This window comes from Gigantopelta aegis, chromosome 4 (assembly GCF_016097555.1).
Source record: "Gigantopelta aegis isolate Gae_Host chromosome 4, Gae_host_genome, whole genome shotgun sequence".
Lineage (NCBI taxonomy): Eukaryota > Metazoa > Mollusca > Gastropoda > Neomphalida > Peltospiridae > Gigantopelta > Gigantopelta aegis.
The window spans coordinates 42,260,405-42,275,535 of NC_054702.1; the positions used below are offsets into that span (position 1 = coordinate 42,260,405).

General features: G+C 36.8%; 1 protein-coding gene across 1 annotated transcript in view; it reads left to right on the forward strand.

Annotated features, from left to right (window-relative positions):
* LOC121372303 overlaps window positions 1-12,398 on the forward strand; it is a 33,878-nt gene extending 21,480 nt beyond the window's left edge. Inside the window, exon 2 of the mRNA XM_041498596.1 lies at window positions 10,472-12,398. Coding sequence (XP_041354530.1) covers window positions 10,472-10,873 — 402 coding nt within the window. The 3' untranslated portion in view covers window positions 10,874-12,398. The remainder of the gene's footprint in view (window positions 1-10,471) is intronic.
* The last annotated feature ends 2,733 nt before the right edge of the window (window positions 12,399-15,131 follow it).

Below are 15,131 nucleotides of genomic sequence, written 5' to 3' on the forward strand. Positions count from 1 at the left end.
TGGAAAGGTGGTATTTACGTACATCTGCTCACTTTTTTTACTTTGGCGGGTTATCCGGCGGCTACAGCTGAAAGCTAGAGGGATAATAGCTTTTCGCTATAGCACTAGACACATCACACAAATCTGTGGCAGGTGGCCACCACACCACAGCCAATATCATCAAATGTCAAGACTGTTAACGCACATTGATTTATTAATCATTGGCCATTGGATGTTAAACATTTGGTAATTCTGACTCGTAGTTATCGGAAAAAACCTGCTACATTTTCCTAATGCTGCAAGCGATCTTTCATATGCACTTTCTCACAGAAGACAGGAAAACACATACCACGACCTTTGACCATTTGTGGTGTACTGGTTGGAACGAGAATGGCAAGACTGTGTCACAGCCTTAGAACCTATCAGTAAATGAAGAAAATATTTGTTTTGTTGTGTGATAAGCGTATTTGGTCTGATGCATGAGAGAGGAAACCTGCCGTCACTACATGTCATACACTTAAACGAATGACAAGAAATGCTCTTTTATATAAGCATATTACCATATACGAATCAGGACACCACACAGTCCTTTATACGTTCATCATGTAACACTGGTTAGGACTGGGGAAAATGGACCCTGCCGCACCTCAAAGTAGCAGCAATTCACAGGCCTCACGCCAGCGGGCGAAGTGAGCCAAAACGTCGCCGTGATCAACTTGACTTCGCCCTGACATACCGGCCTCGGTGGCGTCGTGGTTAGGCCATCGGTCTACAGGCTTGTAGGTACTGGGTTCGAATCCCAGTCGAGGCATGGGATTTTTAATCCAGATACCGACTCCAAACCCTGAGTGAGTGCTCCGCAAGGCTCAATGGGTAGGTGTAAACCACTTGCACCGACCAGTGACCCATAACTGGTTCAACAAAGGCCATGGTTTGTGCTATCCTGCTTGTGGGAAGCGCAAATAAAAGATCCCTTGCTGCTAATCGGAAAGAGTAGCCCATGTAGTGGCGACAGCAGGTTTCCTCTCAAGATCTATGTGGTCCTTAACCATATGTCTGACGCCATATAACCGTAAATAAAATGTGTTGAGTGCGTCGTTAAATAAAACATTTCTTTCTTTCTTTCGCCCTGACATTACCTTTAAAACGACATCGGTGTCGCCTTGCTGATGTCGCTTTGTAAAAACAGTGACCACTGGCATTGGACAGTCGCAGATGAATGGTGAAGGACTTGAGGAATGACTATCATAGATAAGTACTAAATAAGTGTTAAGTATCTAAGCATTCGAAGCGACATTGGCGCCACAAAATCATGCTCGTCTAGACCGGACCACATCCGTGACTGTCGCTAACAGTAAAATACGCTACTGACAGTTGAAGCATATAACGTCTAGTTTATACCGTATAAATACCAGTGGTTCATTTTGTTATGGTTGTCATCTTTCTTAGAGAACAACTGTGCTTTATTAGGCCTAATACAATTGTGTTATGATACTAAATTACATTAAAAAATCAACAACAACAAACAAAACCAAAACAAACCCCAACAAACAAACAAAAACATTCACACTATCTTTAATTGCGTATGACAATGGAAATCATTATCGGCCAGCAGACGGGATAATACTATAATACACTGTGCAAAAATGTACTTGAATGTCCTCAATTACAAAATTTTACTTAAAAATCATGTTCATAAAAAAAGACACCTCTCCTCCTCCCCCCCCCCCCCCCCCCCCCCTTCCTTAACGCACATGGCCAGAACGACAACTGTGTATGTGCGTTGAAACCAGGTTGTCTAGTGTCTTGCCGATAACAAAGAGCAGAATTCTTGGTTTCATGGTGCTATTTGCAACACTTCATTAGGAGGTTGTTAGAAATAGCTTAGTTTTCAGTGATTGAAAGATTCCAAAATGTATGCTAGCAAAGTAGAAGATACCCGTTTAGTTGTAAACCACCAGAAGAAAGATATTCCAGTTTAGCGTAATGCTTCATCAGAACTACAACTTTCCATTGATTTGTAAATTTCCCACACAACACCCAGTCTTACTACACAAACCATAATTTACCGTGCAATTTAAGATAGTGATACATGAGGTATCTAGTGTAATGACTCGAACGCAATATAGTAGAGGCAAAATAAAACTGTTTTGTGACCGATTTAAGAGGACAAAGGTTTGAAGGTGTTTTTAATATCTTCAAAGCCTTCTGAATAAAAGTAGCGGGAATGACCCTCTCAAAAGTGTGGCCTAACTCCGTCAGGTGGCGAAATCCAAGATGGCCGCCAAAATTATCAAAACACGTGTTTTTCAGCTTCTGCTTGTCGTATGAAGATGGTTTTGATGTCCAAATATATGTCTTCATTTTAGACACTAGAACAATGGGATATAGTAACAAAATTATTTCAGATGATAATCTTTAATAGTTGCCAAAATTCACAACGTTTTTAATTTTTATACAACTATGCAGCTGCTATGTTATTCTTATTTGCATTCTACAGGATTTGGATACATGGGAAATGTAATGAATCTTATCCAATAAATGTGTAACATATCAACAGTGAAATTAGTCAGGATGACACTGTTCTACTCGGCCTCTGAATCAGTTTGTGAACTGGACTAGCTTTCTTATTTTGCATCCTCTACGTCGTACAGGTATTTCTCCTTAAAGACATATTGTCGCAGACCACTGACCTATTTAATGGTCTAACAAAGTATTACCTGAACAAACATTATTTGATTTGTCCCTAAATGTACTTTATTCAACCATCTTCATAACCACCATACTCCATTTATTAATTATATTTTGTAAAAATAATTGAATTATGGCAATGGTCCATAATTCAAAAACTAAAATTGCCGAGAGGGTTGACATGGATTTCACTCCATCATGGTTCAATTAAGGTAATGCGATAGCTAGATTTGGTTTCCAACAATTAATGTAATTTTTATTTATTATCCATTTTAAAAGAAACAAGGTCCTTAAATCCGTGACATTATGCCTTTAAAACCAAAGATATTTAAAAAATAATAATCTGTATTAAACAGACTGCTGCCATTATAACAATGTATATACAATGTTTCCTGTTAGCCTAATGTTTGTAGGTAGCCCGAACTATATTTTACCTCCAATAATTTCTTACGTAGGAAAAACAAAATTAGGAAGTAAACAGAAAATAGGATCAACAGAATGAAAAAGATTGACAGAAATAATGTTTCACTGTGATTAATCGACCTTCCTGGAAATTGTCAAAATCGAGAATGACACCCCACGCACGTGTACGGGGCAACTGCGTGAATGAATGAATGAATGTTTAACGACACCCCAGCACGAAAAATACATCGGCTATTGGGTGTCAAACTATGGTAATGCAAATAAATAAAGTGATGATCAACATCAATATAAAATTTCAAGGTTTAAACAAAAACAGTGTAAAGAACTGTGCAAAAATACAAATACAAATATCACAGAATTTTACGGACACCGAATTTTACTCTAAACTTCAATTTGTGCTGTATTGGCCATTCTCAAAGAGAATGTTACACCCCTGCACCACGGTGAGGTTACAGCACGCGCAGGGGGGGGGGGGGGGGGGGGGGGGCAACTGCGTGATCCACGTGCAAACTATGGAATGTGTTTCGGTGTGTTGATATACAGACCTGAACGTTCTTTACTAGGATGTCTGTGGTCAAAACGTATGTTCGGTCTAATAGTTTATATTAACGTTAATATTTCAGGTTCCCCTATTTTGTTTTGAAGAGTATTATTCGTGGACATATAACCTGGCAGTTATAATGATCAACCTATCTTATAGTTACTTTACAGTGTTTTATCCTCAATAGCACCAAAACTTATTTAGTGTTTTATCAGTACATTACATTAATGTTATATTAGGCGCGGATCCAGAAGTGTTTTCAATAGCGGGGCCTAAAACCCGTTGTTGCTTTTGGACAGGTGGATGGGATAAGTTTTTATTTTTTGTGTATTCTGTAATTGTAATGATGTATATTGTTTGACAAAAATAGAGGGGGGCATGTCACCTGGACTCCCTGCCTGAATCCGCGTCTGAATTAAATCGCTTCTTAAATATAGGTCATACTACAATACCTAGGAAGAAGAAGAAGTTTGTTTTATTTAACGACGCCACTAGAGCACATTGATTTTTTATCTTATCATCGGCTATTGGACGTCAAACATATGGTCATTCTGACAGGTTTTTTTTAGAGGAAACCCGCTGTCGCCACATAGGCTACTCTTTTACGGCAGGCAGCAAGGGGTCTTTTAGTTGCGCTTCCCACAGGCAGGATAGCACAAACCATGGCCTTTGTTGAACCAGTTATGGATCACTGGTCGGTGCAAGTGGTTTACACCTACCCACTGAGCCTTGCGGAGCACTCACTCAGGGTTTGGAGTCGATATCTGGATTAAAAATCCCATGCTTCGACTGGGATCCGAACCCAGTACCTACCAGCCTGTTGACCGATGGCCTAACCACGATGCCACCGAGGCCGGTACAATACCTAGGAAGGTGAAAAAGAACATTAGTTTGAAACACACTATAGAGTTATACTTTTGTTATGCAAATAGCCTTAGTTATTTATAGGAGAACGAACCTGTAATCAAAACATACAGAGATTTTTGCAAAATGGAAATAAGTCAACTTCGTGCATTTTAGATGATGAATTGTATATAAAACCTGTCGGGGTTTGGGTTTGTTTTCATGCAAATATAAAGAAAACAAGGATTGAATAGGAATTAAACGTAACATTTGCAAAAAAACGTAAGGTCTAAACAATTGAACAGGATTATAGTAGCAAGAGATTTTTTATATTGTACTGCTGCTGATGATGATGATGCTACTGATTATGTTGATGATGATGTTGATGATGATGTTGATGATGTTGATGCTGCTGCTGATGGTGATGGAAATTGTTTATCCCAAATTTTACCATGTGATCAAATCTGACCTTGCAAAACTAAGAACATCCGCTCCAATCCAGAATTTCAGCAAAATAAATAAATGTTGTGGGGGGAGGTTGTGGGGGGAGGTTGTGGGGGGGGGGGGTTTGGTGAGGGTTTTATGTGGGGGGTTTGGGTTTTGTTTTTTTTTTGTGTTGTTTTTTTTGTTTTTGGTGTGTTTTTTTGTGGGGGTTTTGCTGATACTAAATACCAAACACCCAAGGCGCATCGATGCGCAATGATGCGTTTCAATACGATTACTTCCAGTTCTTGATACACCAAATGCGCTTCGAAGCGTTGTTAGTAGCTGTTAGTATACTGCTGTTATTAATGGCTTGACACCCAAGCGCCGACATTGTTAGTATACCGCTGTTGTTAATGACTCGACATCCTAACGCTGACACTGTTAGTATACTGCTGTTGTTAATGACTCGACATCCTAACGCTGACACTGTTAGTATACTGATGTTGTTAATGACTCGACATCCTAACGCTGACACTGTTAGTATACTGCTGTTGTTTGGAGATAGTTTTTCCCCCGTTCATTTGGAACACATCATTTCTTTTGCAAAAGGACTATCTCCAAACAACAGCGGTATGCTAACAGTGTCGGCGTTGGGATGTCGAGTCATTAGCCACTGTTCCCGATGAATTCGATAAATCCTGTGAGAAGTTATGATTTTTTTTTAAATAACCTTGAAAATATTTTGGACTGTTTTTTTCCCGTTCATTTGGAACACATCATTTCTTTTGCAAAAGGACTAAGTCCAAAACATTTTCATGGTTATTTTTTTAAAATTCAGAACTTCTCATCCTAACACTGACACATCTACGTCTTAGTATTGTTAAGGAATCAACACTCTAACATCAACACTCCAACACTCCAACACTCCAACACTCCAACTCTAACATTACTTTTTTTTGTCATTTCGAATTGCATTCTTTCACCACTGCAACCAATTATCCAAGAAGTACATGCCCCTGCCCTCACTCCTTTCACAAATCCTATATCTGCCCAGTGTGCGGTTTGATCTGCAGACATGCTATTTAGTATTTAAATATTAAAGGGACATTCCTGAGTTTGCTGCATTGTAAGATGTTTCCGACTAATAAAATATTTCTACGATTAAACTTACATATTAAATATATTTTCTTGTTTCGAATATCAGAGTCTATATATTCAATGTGTTTGTGGTCGTCTTAATATTTGTAAGAAGCCCAAATTGGATTTTGTCTACAAATAATTTCGTACGTACGAAAAAAGATATTTAAGGAAATACAATGAAATTTACGCTAGTACAAATATTAGAACGATGAGAAACACGTTCAATATACAGCCACTAATATGTTATGCAGGAAAATATATTTGATATGTAATTACAATCGTTAAAAAGTCTCTGTTAGTCGACAACATCTTAAAAATTGCTGCAAACTCGGGAATGTCCCTTTAACATTCCACAAACTGAATTCTCACCACGGGCGCCTGTGCAAGGAATTTTAGCAGGGTTGGCATCTAGACCGTGGCAAGGGAAGTTTGTAGGGGAGTCGAGTCATGATCCCCTGGAAAATATATTGAAAAAAAAAGAACATTTGCTTGAGCTGGGGGGCCTGCACCACTTAACATGACTATTCCCATTCTGTTTGTTGAACAAACATTAAAACTGAAAACTACACAGCGGCAAATTCCATGAACCAATTGTTAATCACTTCTTCAGACGCTTTTATCATTTCCATTAAGATGGGGATTACGAAAACAGTCGAATCCAACGTATATTGTGAAGTAATATATTATCGTGTCCGTTTTATCGTTCACTGTTTTCACAGCAAAGGGGAAACCTGCGTCGCGTACCATTGAGGCACGGCACCGACAACCTACAGTCCTTTTACCGCCACACACGGCCCGTCCAGGGAATCCACTAACACTGAAATATTATGGACTATTGAGAATCCACACTCGGATACTTAATCTGACAATAAACTTTTATCAAAGTCCACTACAAATTTTACGCCTCTTTTGCGTGTACCCTTGCATGGTCAGTGCCGCACTTATAACGGCCATTGTCTTGACAAGTGCTTAAGAGAAATGATGACAAGAAGATTGACAGGTTCTTGGCCACAAAGGCTTGTTAGAATGATAGTGCTATTTAAACAGGGGGGTCCCGCGGCTGTTGTTAAATGAACGGTGTAACATTTCGCACATCATTATTACAGATAATGACGACTCATTAGCATTACGGTGTGTATTTCGATTTGGCCTTAGGTGCGGGGCGGGATTTAGCCTAGTCGGTAGAGCGCTCGCCTGGAGTGCTTGCGTCGTAGGATCGAACCACCTCAGAGGATCCATTCTCTGACTGGGTTTTTCCCCATCTCAACCAGTGCACCAAAGAAAGAAGAAAGAAATGTTTTATTTAACGAAGTAGTCAACACATATTATTTACGGTTATTTGGCGTCAGACATATGACCACATAGATATTGAAAGAAGAAACCCGCTGTCGCCACTTCATGGGCTACTCTTTTCGATTAGCAGCAAGGGGTCTTTTATATGCACCATCCCACAGATAGGGTAGTACATACCACGGCCTTTGATATGTCAGTTGTCAACCAGTGCACCACGACTGGTGTATCAAAGGCCGTGGTATGTGCTATCCTGTCTGTGGGATGGTGAATATAAAAGATCTCTGGCTACTGAAGGAAAATTGTAGCGGGTTTTCTCTCTAAGACTATATGTCAAACCAAATGTATAACATCCAATAGCCGATGATTAATAAATCAATGTGCTCTAGTGGTGTTGTGAAAACAAACTTTAACCAAACACATGGATTCAGGGTTAAACCGGTCTAATTATGTGATGACTTTTGGGAAAATGTCATCATCTGTTTTCTGATTGGTTGTTCTTCGTAGTTTCCAAAAATATATAGGTTTGAAAATCTCACGAAAAAACTAGAATAATATAACATAAAGAACCTATTACCTACTGCCCTCGACGACTACCAAAAGGTGAAAAATATAAATAGTTTATTGGTGAGATCTCACAGTAAGAAAGTTGAATGAGCCTGGGCTGACAAATAATTGTGGAGTAAACCTATACTTATTAGTAATTTGCTGGTCGTGTGTGGCGTTTATTACCCCACTTACGCTTTATTAGTTGTTATACATTAAGTAATGGGAATTTAAAACATATATTGGCAGGTATCCTTGCTTGTCACGCTAGGTTATTTTGTTAGACAATTGGTGTCATTAACCAGATATCGTACTGGTTAATCGAGACGCAGCAATGTTGTAAATAGGTTTCTGTCGCCTGGAGCCTAACTCACAGCAAGTTATGAATTGAAAACATCGAATGTTTCAGAAAAAATCCATTCAGTGAATTATGAATTCTGTAATTGCACGCTGGGGGACGGATATCTAAGTAAGCTTTTCCACGGTGTGTACAATTTTCGGCATCCATTATCATTGTAACGTATCTAAGAATTATGAATGGAATGAATGAATGAATGTTTGACATCCCAGCACAAAAATATATTATGAATGGAAGTCGGAAAGCACCAATAACATTTCATTGTGATCAGTGAGTAAACAGCTTGCTGAGAGCAAGAAAATCGTTTATTTGTAATGATTATTTTCGCGATTTAAATGTAACAAAAATCAAAATATTTAGTGTCTAATGTACATGTAAACAACACGCTGTTCATACGAGTAAACATTGTTACAGAACTGGGCTCCGTTCCACGAAGCGATCTTAGCCCTAAGATCACCGTAACTGCACAGCTAACATATGCACTTAAGGTGATCTTAGCGCTAAGATCACTTCGTGGAACGGGGCCCAGACAATTTTATTCACTCTGGCCGTTCATCAAGTGCTTATGAGGATAATACAAAAATAATAATGCACACGTACACATATGACAGGATGGTTTACAAGAGGGTTGTATAGATGTTAAAAATCCATATCAAAGTATATAATGCATAATATAAATGGTTTAAGCTGAGTAACTAGCAATTTATTGGTGAGTTTGCGCAGAAAACAAATTCCCAGATGCAAGTTTTAATTTCCAAAACCAAAAAGGCATACTAAACAGACCAATAAACAAAATATTTTTTCAATTAACGTCTTCTTTTCTTTTTTTTTGCATATTAATATTTACAAAATATTCACCAAATTCAGCTTTATTTCGCATTTGGCGATTTCGCTAGCAGCAGCTTAGACTGAATATAAAACAAGTATGATAATATATTGTATATAACATGTATACATTGGCTAAAATTTGGAATAATTTAATTTATTGAGTGGTGTCATTATTTGCTCTAAGAACGTTTGCACATATATTTAAAAGTATAGAAGTCATGTTCGTTTACAAAAAGCTAGTAATAACATTTATAAAGTTTGTATTTATTATTTTAGTGTTAAAGAGCTGACTACATTTATAAGTATTGGATTCTTCCATTCTAAAAGCTGTTCGTGAACATTTTCAAAAACTTTACATATGGATAAATAGTGGCACCAATTGATGCCTTGCAATATCCACTGTTTGTCACTCACTGGGGGCCACCCCATATGTCCAGCAACAGCAGGGTTTGGAGCTCGTGGCTTCGTTTTGCACACGTTTACATTCATATTGCAGCAGAATAGTATATAACAGACCCCACAACTGAATCATATAGTTTTGTAAAAGTTTGAAAACCAAGCTTGCCCAAAGATTTACACTTAGAGATAACGAGACCTAACGCTCGTGACGCTGGGACTGCATTGTGCTATAATACTAAACTCCAAAACTAATGTTTCGTCAAAACCACGCACAAGTACGCATTAAAATAAAATATAAAAGCCAGTTCTATCAAAATGGGGATGAAATTTAAATTCAAAATGCAATTACACGTTTTAACCTCTCAGTCAACCTTAGTAGATGGAATTACTTGGATGTATGTTTTTTAGGAGGTAACATATAATTCAACATATAATCTTTACATTGTTTTAAAAACTTGAATACTTTGGTAATTATACAGCTCTGAGACTACAGCTTCAAGTGGAGGTATCTTAAAGATGTACTCTTTAACTATTTACAGTAGAACAGCAGTAGTCATTTTCTTACGCCATTCTTCGATAGCATTTAGTTATACTCCCAATATACGTCGCCTCCAAATTTCTTTTATTATTCTCCAATTTAAAAGTGATGGCGAAAACATACAAATTTGTAACAACTAAAGAATTCACCGATACATTTTTCTAATAAAATCAGTTACCAAATAATCGATCCAAATAGTCGGTTTTGTTGTTGATGATGGTGGTATTGTTTTTGTTTTTGTTTAGTTTTTAGTTTGTTTGTGTTTTGTTTTGCTGTGTGTGCCTGCATGCGTGCGTGTGTGTGTGCGTGTGTGTGTGCGCGCGCGCGCGTGTGTGTGTGTGTTGTTCTGTTTTCTTGTTTGTTTAGGGGTTTTTTTTTGTTTGGTTTTTTTTTTTTTACTGCTGTTAGTTTTTTGTGTGGGTTTTAAGGTGTTTGTATTTACTGTTTATCTTTATTTCTTTCTTTCTAGGTCAGCTGTGTACTTGTGGCTCTTCTTGTCTGCTTTCTTGTGACGGACGTGCAGACACTCACGGAGTGCGACACTCTGTGCAACTCGAACGCAGGAACCGCCTGTTCCAATATATTTTCAAACGTGGACGTCAAAAATTTCAACGGAGATAAAGCTAACTTGTTCTTGCTTTGCTGTCTGGGAAGCGAGAGAACCATTCACTACAAATTCAACTACATGAAAACCAGCCTTGACCTGGAGATGGTGAAAGGAATTGTTGACAATATTAGTTCGGCACTTACATCGAAAAAGTTTGCAGTGTTCGTAAGGAATTGCAGTAAAGGCGGAACAAAGTTAAGTTGGGGTAAATGGTTGTTGTTCGACGCCGGGTCTTTGTACTGTAATGAGAATCCATGCCCGTGACGTAATTACATTCACCGAAATGCGGACCTGTGCGAGCGTGTGTTTTCGTAATCGGTGCAGTAAATAAGATATAGAATATATACACACATACGCATGCTCTGCTTAACCAGAATTAACTTGGCACAAGCAAGTGAATCCGGTAAATTATGACACACAGTTAACGGTGTTTGTAGTCTACTGCGGTTTGAAGTGCCCAAAAAAATGAAACCAAATACTTAATCAAATGTTTGTTGACATTATACTGACAGTACATGACAACAGAAGATGTTACCTTCATTACAATGGCAGCCATTATTGTGATATAAAGTTCGGATCCACCAACACAATAAGAACTTTTTAAATAGTTTACACTATAAGGTTGCATTGTGTTATATGCATTGTATTTAATCTAAATATAAAACAAGTCTTATTTCATGGTTTAAAGAAGCCATTTATAAATTATGTCACACACGTGTAGGCCTTTGTCTGGAGTTGTAGCTATATAAAGTGTTAAATAATTAGTAGGGCGTTGTCCTCAATTTACTACTATTTTTATTCCTTTTTGATTTTTTATTGTGTAGGAACTCTTTTTATTAGTTTATAATATTTCATTATTTAGGAACTTTTTTTTATTCGTTTACAATATTTCATTGTTTAGGAAGTGTTTAATTTGATGACCAGGAATAGGAGGAGTCTTGGAACATCCTTATGTACACTTAGAGGGTTTAATGGGGGAAACGAGTAACATAATCTATAAATGGCTTCTGAGGTAAAAAGAAAAACAAGATGAATTTTAAGAGTTATATACAAATCATAAAAACAGTATTAGGTAATAATGTTTAACTGCATATTCTAATTTCACCGAGATGAGGTTGAGAGACTGTGGAACCTTTAGCAATGCGAGGAACCTATCCAAGACTCTCGGAAGCACAGCACTTTAATACCAACCTTCTTTTTGGGAAGAAGACAGACTACAAAGCTGATGTGTTTCCGATGACACAGAAACTTACATTGTCGTTTCGTATTTTGGGGTTTATATTACATTTGCTCATAAAAAGATATCCATTATCTTTACATTCCTTTCAGTGTTACGTTACATGTACAGTTCGTCTTCCGGCGTAATTGTAGTGTCGACTCTGGATATGTTATTTTATTGCTGTTGATTTTTCGTACCGTTAGTTTATTGTTGTTTTTGTGTAGATTGTTTTTCGTAAATAATCTAATACTAGAAATATTAGGTTATTGTTGTTTTTCGTAAATAATCTAATACTAGAAATATTAGGTTATTGTTGTTTTTCGTAAATAATCTAATACTAGAAATGTTAGGTTATTGTTGTTTTTCGTAAATAATCTAACACTAGAAATGTTAGGTTATTGGTTATTGTTGTTTTTCGTAAATAATCTAAGATATAAAATGGATTAAAGCTGCTGTCTCTATTGTTGATCACAAATCTTGTCGCCATTTTAACAACAACAAAAAACAAGCTATAGTCCGTCCCACAGGGAACGCCTTTTTCACACTATGGCATTTACTACAAGTTATTCATTTCTATGGCGATTGATTTGTAAATAATTGCACACAAAAAAATTAGTATTTTTGTATTATTTCCAAAACACTTTTAGGTTTCTTCTTATGTTAAACCAAACTGAAATTATTTACAAAACAAAAACGTTTTATAGAATGAAGGGACGGACTATAAATTGTATTACTGGTAATATTATTTTAATCAACAGTTTTCAATTATGATGTGGAAGCAACAAACTATCTTTTTCCAGCTTTCTTCACGCGATACGCCTGCCACAAATGGCTGCATGTAATATCTTGCATGGAAATGTCATACCACATTGCTTATTAGTCCCCACCACACGACGTCTAACTGCCACGTTCATTTCAACGTGACGTGGATTATAAATAAGATCTGAATGAAATCAAGGAAAGGCGCGCCAGGGAAAGAAAATAAAAGCTGATGATCTATTATACTAGTATATCCTTAAAAAGTTGAAATAGGCTAAATACTGCAGCTTTAATGGTAACGAAAAAAAATTAATATCTAAAAACAACGCCCACGCCAAAAGGCCAACAAAAACAACAAAAGAAGGAAAGAAACAAAAGCAATGAGTCGGCGCTTCACTAATCGCCACTCCCTTGACCCGTGTTCTACATCTGAAAGCATTCTCAACTCGGAGGCGAGGGGTACAATCTGCCGATCAGTTCCCAGTGCAGATCCAACAGACTTGTAGAAACGATTTCAACAGGGGATCAAACTCATTCCTACAAGACGCCAACGTACATTTTTATATATAGAAATATGCTATTCTCAGGACTTCTATCATCTTATTCTTTTTTATTTTTCACATTTATATTTCATGCATTATATTTCATCCATTCTAGTTTTATTTTTATAATATGACAAGGTATTTACTTTTAATGTTTTACAAAAAAAACAGAAAGCTCTTTCATTTTAATATGTATTACTATATTATACCATACCTTTAATGACGAGGCCATCTTGGCACCAATTTATGGCAATTTAATACTTGTTTAATGTAATAAATCCCTGTATAAAAGAGAAGAGTAGGGTATAGGGAAGGAACCGCTATACATGTATATATTAGAGAAATAAAAGTTCTTTCTGTAGGCGCGCGAAAATGCTCAAGAAAGGCTTGCACCACCAAATAAGAGACATACTCGTAACATACCCAAATTGGTAATATATGGTCATAGCTGTAAATCATTTAATAAAATATATTCCAAAATTATAACGTGATACTGTTATGAGGTGTATAATTAAAATAGGTCAATCATAGTTCATGGGGCATCATACTACTCCATTTATAATATATTTAATATACTCTACATTGAAATTATTCTATATATATAATACTGATAGAACGAAATAAGAGATCACAGATAGTAACAGCAAAGATTGACTGCAACCAAACCCTTCAATCCAAAGTGTCAGACGTTGACTATGCTACTGGCAGTCAGTTGGACACCGCTGACATTAGAACTGTGTGTGAAATACAGACAATACTAAATAAGGACTCAATTCAATTTGGTCTACAATTCCACGTGTTCTCTTATTCCTTTCCATCAGAGAACGAGAAACAAGTAGGCAGTTGTCCATACCACAAACAATACAACGATGTTACCTTTTGGCTCAAAGTTCATTTTGTTCAGCTGGAGAAGGCCCTATATGTTCGTGTTGATCGTAGTCTCGAATTTAATGTTTGTCTTGGTAAGGCCGAAAAATAATATAGTCGGTTTCTGGTAAGCCCAAAGTTCCAAAATTGATGCGGCGATGCGGGTTTTTTTGTTTTTTTTTGCTTATTTGTTTTGTTTTTGTTTTTGTTTTAATTTTCTTTTTCTTTTTCTTTTGTTCTTCTTTTTTCTTCTTTTGTTTTGTTTTGTTTGTTTGTTGAAAAATATGAATTTGTACAGAAACGGTGTTGTCATAGTGCCCTCTCATTTGCTTTGACATCTCAGATGCTTTCCTTCACATTTTTTATTTTGCCAAGGAAACTTTGACTTTTTTCCAAAATGCTTTCATTTAAACAAACATGTCACAATATTTTTAGTTGAAGCGTAGCTCGAGTCACCTCCAGCCCTCCCCTTATTGATATTGATATGTAGGGGATTGCCAAAGCATTGCAAAGAGTTTCTTCTGGCCTTCCCCTGCATATCAATATCAATAAGAGGAGGGCTGGAGGTCACTCGAGCTAGTTGAGGCGTCACTCTTGCAGCTACCGCACTACATTTGAAATAATACCAAAAAAATTGACGCACGAGGTCAAATTCGACGCGTGCGCTGACCAGAGATCGGCAATATATTTTGTTTAGCCTAATGTTTCAGTTTTGAGGTGGGGGGGGGGGGTTCGCTTGTCATACGTCATAGGATTACGTAACAGCACTAATTCCGTCAGTTAGAACGCATTTTGCAGGAAATTATAAGCATTGACGTATTTCGATTCAGATAAACAAGGAAGTAATGTATGAGTCTTATGGATGTCATATTATGTAATAAAACAGTTATTGACCATATTTCGGGCAATATAAATGTATTGGGTCCATAAAGCCTGATATTGCCCTCGCTGATTGTTAATAATTGTTAATATTATTATTTTATACACATATATATATATATATATGTATATGTATATGTATATGTATATGTATGTATGTATGTATGTGTGAATATCTATATATTGTATGTGTGTATGTATGCATGTATGTATATTAAAATACAGCATTTATTATTGTTTTATGTTTATAACATTA